This window comes from Neopsephotus bourkii, unplaced genomic scaffold, assembly GCF_033783945.1.
Source record: "Neopsephotus bourkii isolate Nb327-2 ecotype Australia unplaced genomic scaffold, CSIRO-AGI_Nbou_v1 NB_959, whole genome shotgun sequence".
NCBI lineage: Eukaryota > Metazoa > Chordata > Aves > Psittaciformes > Psittacidae > Neopsephotus > Neopsephotus bourkii.
This window is the reverse complement of record NW_026901453.1, coordinates 70,345-83,221: the sequence shown is the minus strand read 5'-3', so window position 1 is coordinate 83,221 and position 12,877 is coordinate 70,345. Positions and strand designations below refer to the sequence as shown.

The window sequence follows — 12,877 nt, the reverse complement described above, 5'->3', positions numbered from 1 at the left end:
TGTTAAGAGCTGATAAATGGGAGGTGGTTTTAAGGCCTGCAGTTAAATTTATTGGTTCTAAGGGATTATAATGGCTTCCAACCCTTCAGTTTGAAGAGCAGTTTTAATTATTGCCCGTTATCTGCTGTTAGTGCATCAGTTCAGCGAGGTAATAGGTGCATTAAAACAGCTTTATATTTCGGTGTCAAATCCTTTAACCTTGTACCAGCAGTGACCTTGATGGGGGGGACTCAGCCTGCACCATCTCACCCACACGAAGGCATTTGCTTTGTTTGCACACTGTCAGCGTGTGGCCATGGTGTGGCTGGAAGGGCCCCTTGGGCACGAGAGGGGAGGATGATGTGACACTGCTCTGCAGGAGGATGGACAGCAGCACAGCCTCTTCCTCCTCACGCTTGGCTGGCTGTGGCTGCCAGGGCTAGATCAGTTGCTGAGAGCCCAGGTGAAGGCAGGCAGCGTGAGCAGTGTCCTCACCTCGGGCTGCTTTTTGGCGACAGATCTGACTGAGATCCAGTGCGATGTGTCTGACGTGAGCCAGCAGTACCAGGGCCTCGGCGCGGCGCTGCAGGAGCGCCAGCAGCAGCTCTCGGCTATGCTGGAGAAGATGCAAGAGGTGCAGGAGGAGGCCAGCTCCTTGCTGAAGTGGCTGGAGTCGAAGGAGCGAATGTTGTCGGAGCTGGACGCCTCCTCCTCGCCCACCAAGACAGAGACAATGAGAGCCCAAGCTGAGCACAACAAGGTAACATCTCTTCCAGAGCACAAAATGGGGATCAGAGCGTTTCCTCCCAAAGGATCTCAGCGATGGGCTTTATTGCAGCAGGACTAGGAGCTGAAAGCAAGGCTTTCCACAGAAGGGATCACACGCAGGTCATGGTTCATGAGCCAACGTGCTGTGCTCGACCTCTTTGCTTCTAGACCTGCTGCTCTCAGGCACTGGGCTCAGGGGAAAGGAGTTTATCTATAGCCCTTGTTGCTGGGTCACTCCAGCTTCTCCTGGAAAGCAATTCCCAGCCTTTCCTTGCTCTTGGAGCCAAGTTAGCTCATGATATTGCTAATAAAATGAAATGATTTCATTAAAGAGCAAAGAGCAGAAATTGCCCAACTCCAGCTTGTAGCCGCTGCTTCATTCCTACTCGGTGATTTCAGTCTTTTGCCCTACATCTGAAGAAGTTCCAATGATTGTTTTCCAGGCATTTCTGGCTGAACTGGAACAGAATTCAGGGAAGATCCAGAAGGTGAAGGAAGCACTTTGTGGCTTGCTGGAGAAATACCCAGATTCTCCAGAAGCAGTGAACTGGAAGAAGATGCAGGAAGACCTGAGTAAGTGCCTGGAGCACTTGGTGAGGCTCCTGTCTTGAAGCATCACGTATAAGGGGGTTGGGATTGGAGGGGCTTCCAAAGTCACAGCAGAGCAGAGTCACTTCCAATTAAAATGCAGTAAATAGCAAACTTCTCTCCAAGCTGTCTGGTGTACAAGGTGCTCCTGAGACGAGCCCTGTCCTGATTAATGAGATCTCTATGATGGATGTGGATTTTAAAGCCTTGCCTCTTTAAATTACTGCTTAAAGAAAGGGAGGGGAAAAAAAACCATTAGCAACACGAGTTGATTATTTTGATTAAATGCTTCATGGCTTGATATAAAATTCCAGGCATTACTAAGGCTGTCCTGGGTAGTTAAATGTTGACCAAACAAGACTATTTAAAAAGGACCCCATAGATTCTCTTCTTTGAAATAGCAGGAACCTGTTTATGGATTTCTCTGTCCAGGAGATCTGAATGTGCTGTGTGAGGCCTGATATCCTCATGCACTGAGCCAGGGGTGCTTGGTGGCACCCAAGGCCAGACCAGCTCATGGCAGTAGTGACCCAAGTGCAGAAATCCTCCTTTCCTATGAGCTATGACTATGTAGCCATTAGAAACAGCTTCTTAGATGGAGAATGAGTGGAGCCATTTAGCTTTACTGACAAGCTGAGGAGGTTTCCTGTTGTGGAAGCCATGGGGAGGTTAAAACCCCTTCCTGATGGAGGGGTGGGCACGATCAGCACCAACAGAGCCCGTGCTTCAGATTGCAGGTGGGAAAGAGCCAGCCAGGCGACGGCAGCACGGCAGCAGAAGCTGGAGGAGTCGGTGAACCAGCTGGCCAGCTTCCAGGCTGCTGAAGCCCAGCTGCGGCCTTGGCTGCTGGAGAAGGAGCTGATGATGAGCGTGCTGGGACCCCTCTCCATCGACCCGAACATGCTGAACGCGCAGAAGCAGCAGGTCCAGGTGAGCTGGGAGCTCCGCTGTGTGTTCAGGTCAAGAGGCGAGGGTGTCTCATCCCGTACATGAGGTGGAAGATTGCACTTGGAGATGTCTCAGTGAGTGCTCGGAGACCTCAGGGCTCCTCCAAACCCTGTCATGAGTAACTCGAAAGGGAGCCGTGCTCAAGCTCCCTTCCCCGCACTGCATTGACTCATCAGTGAATCACTTGGCCCCCTCTTGGAGAATGAAATTGCTTTAAACAAGACCTGTGCTGATGCTCAGCAGGACTCGCTAATGCTGCCCCTTCACCTGGCAAGCCTGCCCTTTCCCAGCCTCTTGCTTCCCAATCCTAACATGTAACTGGCTGCATCAGAAAACGAAATGCCCCGGTTGACATCATCTGATTTCCTTCTCATCTGGCTGGTTTGTGTTAACATTACACAGCAGCAGAACAAATAAGAGCGAACAAAGTACAGAAGTCATGGACCCTCCCAGCTTTTTAAGTTGGAAGGTCACAGGAAATCTGGCCTACCCAGCCCAGGGCTTGTTCCATGGGGTGGATAAAGCCCCTGGAGGTCTGCTTTGTTTTGTCTGTGTGTACACAGAACTGTCAGGTTTGTGCAAACATTTGTATGTTATTTCTATTCCAGTTTATGCTGAAGGAATTTGAAGCCCGCAGACAACAGCATGAGCAGCTCAACCAGGCAGCTCAGAGCATCTTGACTGGCCCTGGAGATGTTTCTCCATCCGCTAACCAGGTGCGGGAAGAGCTCCAAGGGGTTAATCAGAAATGGTCTGAGCTAACGGAACGCCTCAACTCCCGCTCCAGCCAAATTGACCAAGCCATAGTGAAGAGCACCCAGTACCAGGAGCTCCTCCAGGGCCTGTCGGAGAAGGTGAAGGCAGTTGGGCAGCGCCTGAGCAGCCAGTCTGCCATCAGCACCCAGCCCGATGCCGTGAAACAGCAGCTGGAGGAAACCAGTGAGATCCGCTCGGACCTGGAGCAGCTGGAAGAGGAGATCACGGAGGCTCAGACCCTCTGTGATGACCTCTCTGTCCTCATCGGGGAGCAGTATCTCAAAGATGAGCTACGGAAACGTCTGGAGACAGTGGCGCTGCCTCTCAAAGGGCTGGAAGACCTGGCAGGTGAGATGGAGCTGAGACGTTGTTAAGATATGTGGGGATGTCAGACTCCACCCCTGCTTTTTGCCTAAGGGCTCTCCTGTTGCTGGCTTTCTAAAAGCAAACAGATTCATTGGCTTTTAGGGTGTTTCCTGGGTGTTTTATGTGGATCTAAGCACAGGAGAGTTCACACTGCAGACATACCTGAGCCTGGGGAGCGAGTTTAGTCCCACTGATGTGGCTCTTCAAGCACATCGCAGCAGTGTGCCATGTGCTGTCCTTGGGGTGGAAAAAACCAGTTCCTAAATTCAGAATGGGGCATGGAGAAGAACCAGTGGCCACCCTCTGAGCTTGGGATGCCTCTTCTGGTTTCTAAGAGGTTGCATTTAGGGACTGGCCAGGGGAACTTGAGGCTCCTGTGTTATCGTTGCCTCTTACTATTAAGGAAATTTATGAATCAGTGAGCAAAAAGGCCAGTGATGCAATGGAAAGCTCCTTCCTGTTAATCAAAACACAGTTGGTGCATCTGAGCTGATTTTAAGTAATTGCACTTTGCTTATTTGATTTCAGCTTAATTGTCGCGTTCTAATGTCATTCCCGTTTCAGCCGACCGGATGAACCGACTGCAGACTGCCTTTGCCAGTTCCCAGCAGTTCCAGCATATGTTTGATGAACTCAGGACCTGGCTCGATGACAAACTGTGCCAGCAAGCTCAGAGCCAACCCATTTCTGCTAAACTGGAGAGGCTACAGAGCCAAATTCAGGAGCAAGAAGAGTTCCAGAAGAACCTCAACCAACACAGTGGTTCCTATGAGATGATTGTAGCCGAGGGAGAATCTTTGCTGCTTTCTGTCCAACCTGGGGAGGAGAAGACCACTCTGCAAAACCAGTTGGTCAGCCTCAAAACGCACTGGGAAGAGCTCAGCAAGCAGGCTGCCCACAGGCACTCTAAGCTCAAGGACTGTTTGCAGAAAGCTCAGAAGTACCAACGGCACGCAGAGGACCTCCTGCCTTGGGTGGAGGACTGCAAGGCAAAGGTGATGGAGCTGGAAGTAACTCTGGATCCAGTGCAGCTGGAGGCAACCCTTCTGAGATCAAAGGCTATGCTGAGCGACGTGGAGAAGCGGCGCTCCTTGCTGGAGATGCTCAACAGCGCTGCCGACATCCTCATTGATGCTTCTCAAACCGATGAGGATGACATTCGGGATGAGAAGGCTGGCATCAATCACAAGATGGATGCCATCACAGAAGAGCTGCAAGCCAAGACTGGCTCCATTGAAGAAATGTCACAGAGGCTCAAGGAGTTTCAAGAGAGCTTCAAGAACATTGAGAAGAAGCTGGAAGGGGCGAAGCACCAGCTGGAGATCTACGATGCACTGGGGCCACAGGCCTGCAGCAACAAGAATTTGGAGAAGCTCAGGGCACAGCAGGAGGTGCTGCAGGCCCTGGAGCCACAAGTGGATTATCTGAGAAACCTCACTCAAGGTCTGGTAGAAGATGCCCCAGATGGGTCTGACTGTTCCCAGCTCCTAAGCCAAGCTGAGGTGGCTCAGCAGGACTTCCAAGCTGTGAAGCAGAAAGTCAATGACTGCTGTGCACTTATGGAGAACAAGCTTGAAGGGATCGGTCAGTTCAGTAACCGGGTCAGGGAGATGTTCTCCCAGCTGGCGGATCTTGATGATGAGCTGGATAGCATGGGCCCCATCGGGAGAGACTCTGACAGCCTCCAGTCCCAAGCAGAGGACGTTCGCACGTTCCTGGGCAAGCTCCATGGGCTGAAGTGTGACATTGAAGCTTCTGAAAGCGAATGTAAGAAGATGCTGGAGGACGAAGGGAGCCCAGATTTATTAGGACTGAAACGTGAGCTGGAGACACTGAATAAACAGTGCAGCAAACTGACAGAGAGAGGCAAGAACCGCCAGGAGCAGGTAGAAACGACGCTGTCTCGTGTCGAGGACTTCTACAGCAGGCTGAAGGAGCTGACCCACATGACAACCGCAGCAGAGGACAACGAGGCGTTGCAGTGGGTGGTGGGAACAGAGGTGGAAACCATCAACCAGCAGCTGGCAGACTTCAAGGTAAGTCTTTATGCCATGGTGTTTCTTCAGTGGTGTTTGGTGTTGGAAGGTCTCTAGTGTTGTGGTGGAGGACCTCTGGTCTTAGAGCTGTCACAGCTTTGCTGTTCGTTGCTGTCCTGTCAGCAGTTTTGGTGTAGGAAAATAGCCTTGCTCTGGAGGATGGAAGATGAGCTGCTAGAGTGGATTGTGGTTAAAAGGTGCAGAATGGATTTGCTCTTGGGAGGAAAAAACCTTTTCCCTGTTCTCTTTGACATGTGTAATGTTGGTGTGCCAGTACCTCGTGGGCTTGGAGAGGTGGTTGGCATTTAGGTTTTGGGGGAGGGAGGGTTGGTTTTGAGTCTATCTTAACTGTAAGTTGGTGTCATTTGAGTACTCCAGATCATCCTGCAGGTCTTTCTAGCTGGCCCACCTTTCCTGCTGCTTGTTCACCTCATCTAGGCCACGTATTGCATCCGTTTTGGGGTCCTTGGGTACAAGTAAAGCCATAGATAAACTGTGGGACAAGGGGGTACACCCAGGAAATAAAACCAAAGCCAGGTTTTGGTGTGGACAGTTCATGTGCCCAGCAAAGAGCTGATGGAGACCATCAAGGCTTGCCTGAAATGCTGAGAGGGAAGAGTTGGTGTGTTTGCTGTTCTTTCACACAGTATTACGGTGTTGGGTCCTGCTGTTACACTATGTTGATTATATTAATACTGCTCAGAAGCTCTCTTGCTGTGACATTTCCATTACTGGTGTGCTTGGTAGCTGCTGATTGGGCTGATGTACATCTGGCTGCTGTGTTCCTGGTGTTAATGGAAGGGGTGGGAAGAGGGGGTGGTTTTACAGCCATTTACTCCTCATTTCATGGCTAACTGATCCTGTTCCACCTCTTAATAGCTCTGTGAAACCTTCACCTGGACAAAGTATTCCTGTTTTGGGGGTTGTCTCTCCGAAAAATCGTTTGGAAGTGTTACTTATGGGGCAAACTGAAGCTCCTCTGGTGGTTTTGCTGTTAACTCTTGTGTTGGGCAGTGTTTTGCATTGAGATTGTATTGGTTGGGAGGATTTAACTTCATCAGTAAACACCACAGAGGAGTCTCTTGGAGTATATCCCAAAATATATCCCAAGAGTGGTTTATTTTCCTTAAAACCAGTGAAACTTTCCTACAGAACAAGGGATTATTCCCTTGAGCAGCTCTTATTAAAAACAATGAGAAAACCTAGCATTGGTTCAGATTGCTTGGTTGGGGTTGGCAGGCACAGCTTAACCCATCGTAGTGCTTGTAAATGGTCTGTATCTCAGTGACCTTGACGTGTCTCAAGCTCTGTGACCCTTTAAGACGATGGTGGCCTGGGCTGCATGAACCAGGGGTGCTCTGGGAGGTGATGTGTCTTTAGCAGGAGTCATTCATTGTCCCCATGGTGTAGCTGAGGTCTGTGTTGGTGGAAACCCATCAGCTGCAGCAGCGATGGTGGGGTTCTACTGTGCAATGGCTGAGAATAAAAAGGGGGGAGAAGCAAGAAGGGGGATGGAGCAATGGTGGTTGTGCAGCATCATCCCTCCCCTGCACGGTTCATCCCCAGAGCAGGCATTGCTGCACAGATCCCGAGGTGCTGCAGAGCGCATCTTTGCAAAGCCTCACCTTACCGGTTCTCTCCAAGGGGAAATGCAACCCCAGATACTCATCTGCACGGGGAAGGGACCAGCTGTGCTCCAGACGTGCAGGAGGGAGAGTGCTGGAGAAGCTTGGCTTGGGTGCTGGGGGAAGCGGGGACCTCAGGGGGCTTTTATTTCTCAGCTCCTAAGACAATATCACAACTGTGTCCTGTCTTGGATCCCAACCAAGATGCAGGAGAGCGTGTCCGGGGGGAGCAGAGGCAGCTCCTGGGTCGGGAAGTGCTCCCACAGCAGTGTGGGGACGATGCAGCTGAGCATGGGGAGCAGGATAGGGTGGCCGGGGCTCTCCAGGCGCCGTTGCGGTCGGTCTGTCCTGAAGGCTCAAATGGAGGCAGATATTATGTCTTAAGGCATTAATTTTAATGAACATCTGTGTAAATGAGATGCAAATCAGGCATGGCCCCAGGCCTCCCGGCAAGTTGCCAATGCAGCCCTGACAAAGGTGGGCACTTCTGGGCTCATTGTGTCCAGATTTTAATAAGGAAGATCTATTGAAGCTCTGATGGAGGCTGTGAACAGATGACACCTGGAGCAGTTTATACTCGAAACTCCCCATAGATTTGTCCTGCAAACACCCCTCAAACTTGCCCCAAAAGGCCACAACCTCCAACAGACCCTTAGCTTTTGGAGAACTGCCACCCGTGCATTTCCTCTCTCCCGTCCAGCCCCATTCCCAGGCCACAGAGGCACTAATCCTGGCTATGGCAGGGATGAGCCCTCTCCTGCTGTAAATGCTCTTCCTGGCCGGGTTTCTGGGAAGCAGCTGTGGGATCTTGCTGGGATGGGGGAAGCTTTGTTTGCAGGAGGTGTTTCGGCTCAGCGAGCGGATGCGGAGATGGGGATGGCTGCACCGAGGGGCTGAGCCCATACCGGCTCCCGCAGCCATCAGAAGCCAGGATGGTGATGGGGGGGACACAGACTGGCCTAGGTAGGGACCGGTTTGGAGCACCACGCTATTGGAGGATTGTAAGAAACCTGTCTGGAAGGGACTTGAAGGGGTCTCCTGCTTAGCTTCTAGTTTTATGGTGAGATCAAGTGCAGCTGAAAGGCATTTCTGTGGTTTGGAGTCTGTGCTTATATGGATATCCTGATGGATTGCTTCAGATAGAGCTACACTGCAGAAGAAAGAGCACGGGTTCAGCTTGTGTTAAGCTGGCAGAGGAAAGGAAACCTCATCTTTAACTCCTGCTCTGCATCCGGAGTTTAACCCAAGGCACTGCCTCTTTGAGGAGCATCTTTTTGTATAAAAGGAAGAATCTGCGCTGTGTCTCCATGAGCATCACGCATCCGAGTTGGGCTCTTCAGCATCAGTGACAGGCACCTGGTAGGAGCTTCCAGGCTGGGGCAGTTCTTCCCCCTCAGTCCTCTCTGCTGTCGGCTCAGGTTTCTCAAAGCTAATATTAAATGTTAATGGCTGGAATCAAATGAGCTGCAGTTGAAATGGTACCGAATCAAACATCTTGCGTTGATTCCATTTAGCAAACAGCAGAATTCCTCAGGGAAGCGACTCCTTAGGCACAGATGGGGGACAGAGGTTCACACAGAGGCACGTAGGGGTTTTCTCCGTCGTGTACTCACCAGGTTACACCCCTTCATCCCAAAGATTGAGAAACTAATGCTGTCCTTTGGATCAAGCTTGTGCTGAGAGAGGGGCTTGGACAAGGGCCTGTAGGGACAGGCCAAGGGGAATGGCTTGAACCTGCCCGAGGGGAGACTGAGCTGAGCTCTTAGGCAGAAGCTCTTCCCTGTGAGGGTGCTGAGGCGCTGGCACAGGGTGCCCAGAGAAGCTGTGGCTGCCCCATCCCTGGCAGTGCTCAAGGCCAGGTTGGACACAGGGGCTTGGAGCAAGCTGCTCCAGTGGAAGGGGTCCCTGCCTGTGGCAGGGGTTGGAGCTGGAGGAGCTTTAAGGTCCCTTCCAGCCCAAACCATCCCATGATTCTATGGCATAACCCAATGGTCACCATCACATCCAAATGGGTGCAGGTACACTTGGCTGAAGGGGAGGCCTCATAGTGACACCTCTGTGCGTGGCTGGATGCCCATCAACTCACCAGCCCCCTCCTGATGCCGCACTGGGGGCCACCACACCACGTGTGCTGGCAGCAGTGGGGCACGGCACAGGAATGCTGGCGAGCTGGGACGTGCCACGTCTGGCACAGGCTGTGCTGCTTATCCCAACCTCACTCCCAGGGTTAATTAAACCCCACCCTGGCCCCAGCCGGAGCGAGGGGCTGCTGCATCCCATGGCTGCTGTGGGGAGCGAGATGGGATCTGTGGCTCCTGCCATGGGTTTCTGGGGAGGTTACTGAAGCTGTTGCTCAATGCAGTGAACTTGGGCACCACTTCTGCACGCCAACCGATGGTTTATGCTGGATGATGCTGGGGGAGGGAGAATCCCCAGGCAGCAGGAACTGAAGCTGCAATCCCATTCTATTTTAGAGCAGGTCAGGTCGGACAGAGCCCTTGTGCCTCCAGCACCCTTTTTGCTTAAATAAATGCAAAACGCAGGGAAGCAGTCCCAGGAGGGGTGATGCAGTGAGTGAGTAAAGCCCTGCACAGCGATTACTCAGCTGCCGTTCAGATGCTGCTCTGTCTGTCCCTGCTCCGGGTCCTCCCCTCTTCACCCTAAGTAAAAGCAGCAATTAGCTGTCGGGTGCTCGTCAGGAGCCCAAGCTCTTGGGTGCTCTATTTATGCCTCTGTCAGGCAGGAGCTGACTCGACAGCACTATCAGAAGTGCTGTTGTTAATAACAATGTCCCTTGTGCACAGTGCCCTGGGTGTTTCCTGGGTGCTGCTTTTCAGGAATGGGGGCTGTACCTTGGGGATTACAAGGGCATCACCTCCCTCAGGAGAGGTTGTCATTGCACAAGGCATCAGGAGCAGGAAGAGATGTGGGATGGGAGCGGCCCAGCACCATGGAAGGTTTCATGGGGGTCATTTTGCAGGAGGACTGAGGCAGGTGGTTTCTTCCCAGTTTGTCCCATTCAGGTTTGCAGAGCTGGGGACAAGCGTGGTCCCTGATTGCACAAAGTGGCATTTTGTGATCCTTTGTAAGACCCATGTCTGATGATCTGTGCTTCCATCTCTGGAACCAGCAGCTCTGAGGATGGGTAGAGGATGGGCAGAGGGAAACCAATGCCCCATCTGTGGATCAGAGAGCAGGACCACATCCATGTACTGATGAGGGGATGGGGCAGGGAGCGGGACACTGCCGCTTGCTGTGCCCCAGCCTGGCCGAGGGTATTTTTAACCCTGTGTGCCCCCGGAGGAATGCGTGTGGCTCCCGACAGTCGTCCAGTTGGGAGCAGCTGGGTGGGACTGGGCTGGGAGCGGGGACCGGCTGCATGATGGTGTCTTCTCGTTGAACGCTTTCCAGCCCTACTTAAAGTATCTCTGGTTAGTATTTTCAGCATCAGCAGCACACGCAGAAATGCCTCCTCTCTGACAGCTGTTAAGCTGCCTTAAAGGCACCATCTCCCCTCCTCGGAGAAGAGGATGATAAATGAGGGGTGATAAGCGCAGGCTGTGATGGGGCTGTCACCGGTGCCGGCTGGGGTGAGTGGGCCCAAGCAGGGCTGTGAAGTGCTTGGTGCACTTCTAACCTGGGGTGTTGTAAAGGAACGTCCTTGTGCTGGTCCCTGCAGCCTCCTCCTGGACACGTTCCTGTGTAACCTTATCCAGGTGTTCCTGCTCCGGCAGGGGGATTGGACTAGATGATCTTTTGAGGTCCTTTCCAATCTCTAACATACTGTGATACTGTGAAATGAATTGTATTGGGGAGGGAAGAGCAAACGTGTCCCCAGAGCTCATCCTCTCCAAAGGGAGCATCGCCCATGTGCTTGTTCATCAGTGAGTGGATGGGCTTTGACCTTGAGGTGTCAGGCAGAGGGGCACAGGCGCTGCTCTGGTCCTGAGTAAAGAGTGAATTAAGAGCTGCTGACACTGACAATAATAGCGAGGCTTTTACTGTTTGTCTTGACCATAAAACACTTGGGCCGTGGTCAAATGGTCCCTTCCAGGAGCCGGGTTGGGTCAATGCTCCCAAGCCACCCCCTTGCAGATGCTTTGGCTGACCCTGCCTGGTCCCAGCTGCGGGAGGTGGCTGGAGGAATGTCCCCCGTTAGCTGGTGGTGGTGGTGACACTTCCCAGCGTTTCCAGGAGATACTAAAAATACCAGCCTTGCATGGGAGCGGGAGGATCCGAGGGAGGAGGTGATGGGAAGCTCTGTGTCTGCAAGGGCTGAGCAGAGCAGGGAGAGGAGCCTGGTCCTGGTGGGATGCAGCCACGCAGTGGGAGATCCATAGGGAAGCACATAGATACAGGCTTTCCCATCACCCAGAGCATCTGAGGGAGTCGGGGCTCTCCACCAAAGGGAGTGACTGTGGCCACAAGGGTCTGGAGCAGCTTCTCCAAGGGCAGGGCTTGAGCTTGGATTCGTCACCGCAGCACTTGAGGAACAAATGCCAATTCTTCTGCTGAAAGAGTGTTTAAAATGTCTCCCACCCGGAGGATTCTCTGGATAACACACTTACCTCACTTCCTAAGGAGCCTCCAGGGCGGTTTATTCATCACCCCATCCCTCGGGCTCTCTCTGTTGTCCCTGATTACTCTGACATTGCTCACTGCCACGGCGTGGGGCTGTGCCTGAGCTCTGCTGTAAGAACGTGGGCTCCAGCCTTCATTCGGGAGGATTATTTATACCAACGTATGTATTAGCTGCCTCGCAGGGAATGTGCCACCACGCAGCTCCAGCACCCTTGGAAAAACCACATCCATGTAAAAATGCCCTGCTTGTGTGTCTGCACATCCACGCTGCAGGTTCTTTCTGTGGGGTCTGGGTTTTGACCTCTTCCTGCAGACCCCCATGGAACCAGGCAAGGTTTCCTCCCCCAGGGCTGCAGAGGAGAGCCCTGAATTCATGCCCTGTAGGCTCAAATCACTGCATCACCAACCCCCTGAGCCTTTGAAGAGGGGCCTGGCATGAAATGGGTTTGAAGTCAGCTGTAAGGCAATGGGATGAGGGAGCACCCAGTCCGGTATGGTGGGATGGGATTAGCCCCAGTGCTCCTGCCTGGAAGAGGCTGGGAGCTCAAGGCTTGCCCACGCAGCACCGTGATGGCAATGATTTGGCAAGAGGAGCAAGTTTAGGAGGAGAACAACAGCACTGGAAGGGAGATAAAGAAATCTCTCTGACTGTCTGACGAATGCAGCAAAGGTTTTAAAATACACGAACACGCTGGTAAAAATCCCACAGCAACCTAAAAAGCAGTTTCTGAGGCAGATTTTGTGTGTGCTTTGGCTTTGTGCTTTCATTGCAGGATCTGAGGGAGGTTGAGATCCACCTTGAGTCCCTCCATTGGGCTGGAGGCACTTGGGGTTCGTCTCCTCTGCCTTGCTTGGACATGGCACCGTGTTCCTCCTGCCACCACCAACTCAGTGACCCCCACAGAGTCCGATATGGGGGACACAGTGACCTGCACACACAACTGGATATGGGGGACATGGGCAGCAAGACCTATAGGGACAAAGCTCATGGTGCAAAGGCAGGAGCAACCTGCATCCAGGCTGGGCAAGTGGGTGCTGTCCTACCTGGCACCAAGGGCAGATTGAAGCCTTGAGGATGCAGAAGGCCCTTGGCTGTACCCTGGGCTCATTAGCAACGTGTCCATCAAAGACCTTGAGCTATCTCTGGGCTCTCTTGCCCGTCACATAACACAGGTCCCTCCTTTCCAGCTGCTGAGATGCATTAAAAGCAAGCTAAAAATATATTGGTTT

General features: G+C 52.5%; 1 protein-coding gene across 8 annotated transcripts in view; it reads left to right on the top strand.

Moving 5' to 3' along the window:
* Positions 1-12,877, top strand: part of MACF1 (microtubule actin crosslinking factor 1) — a 136,492-nt gene that overhangs the window by 81,720 nt on the left and 41,895 nt on the right. For all 8 annotated transcript variants that reach the window (XM_061358932.1, XM_061358939.1, XM_061358938.1 and 5 more), the window contains 5 exons: positions 498-739; positions 1,191-1,320; positions 2,066-2,265; positions 2,892-3,387; positions 3,970-5,441. In XM_061358932.1, the coding sequence (XP_061214916.1) occupies positions 498-739; positions 1,191-1,320; positions 2,066-2,265; positions 2,892-3,387; positions 3,970-5,441 (2,540 nt within the window). The remainder of the gene's footprint in view (positions 1-497; positions 740-1,190; positions 1,321-2,065; positions 2,266-2,891; positions 3,388-3,969; positions 5,442-12,877) is intronic.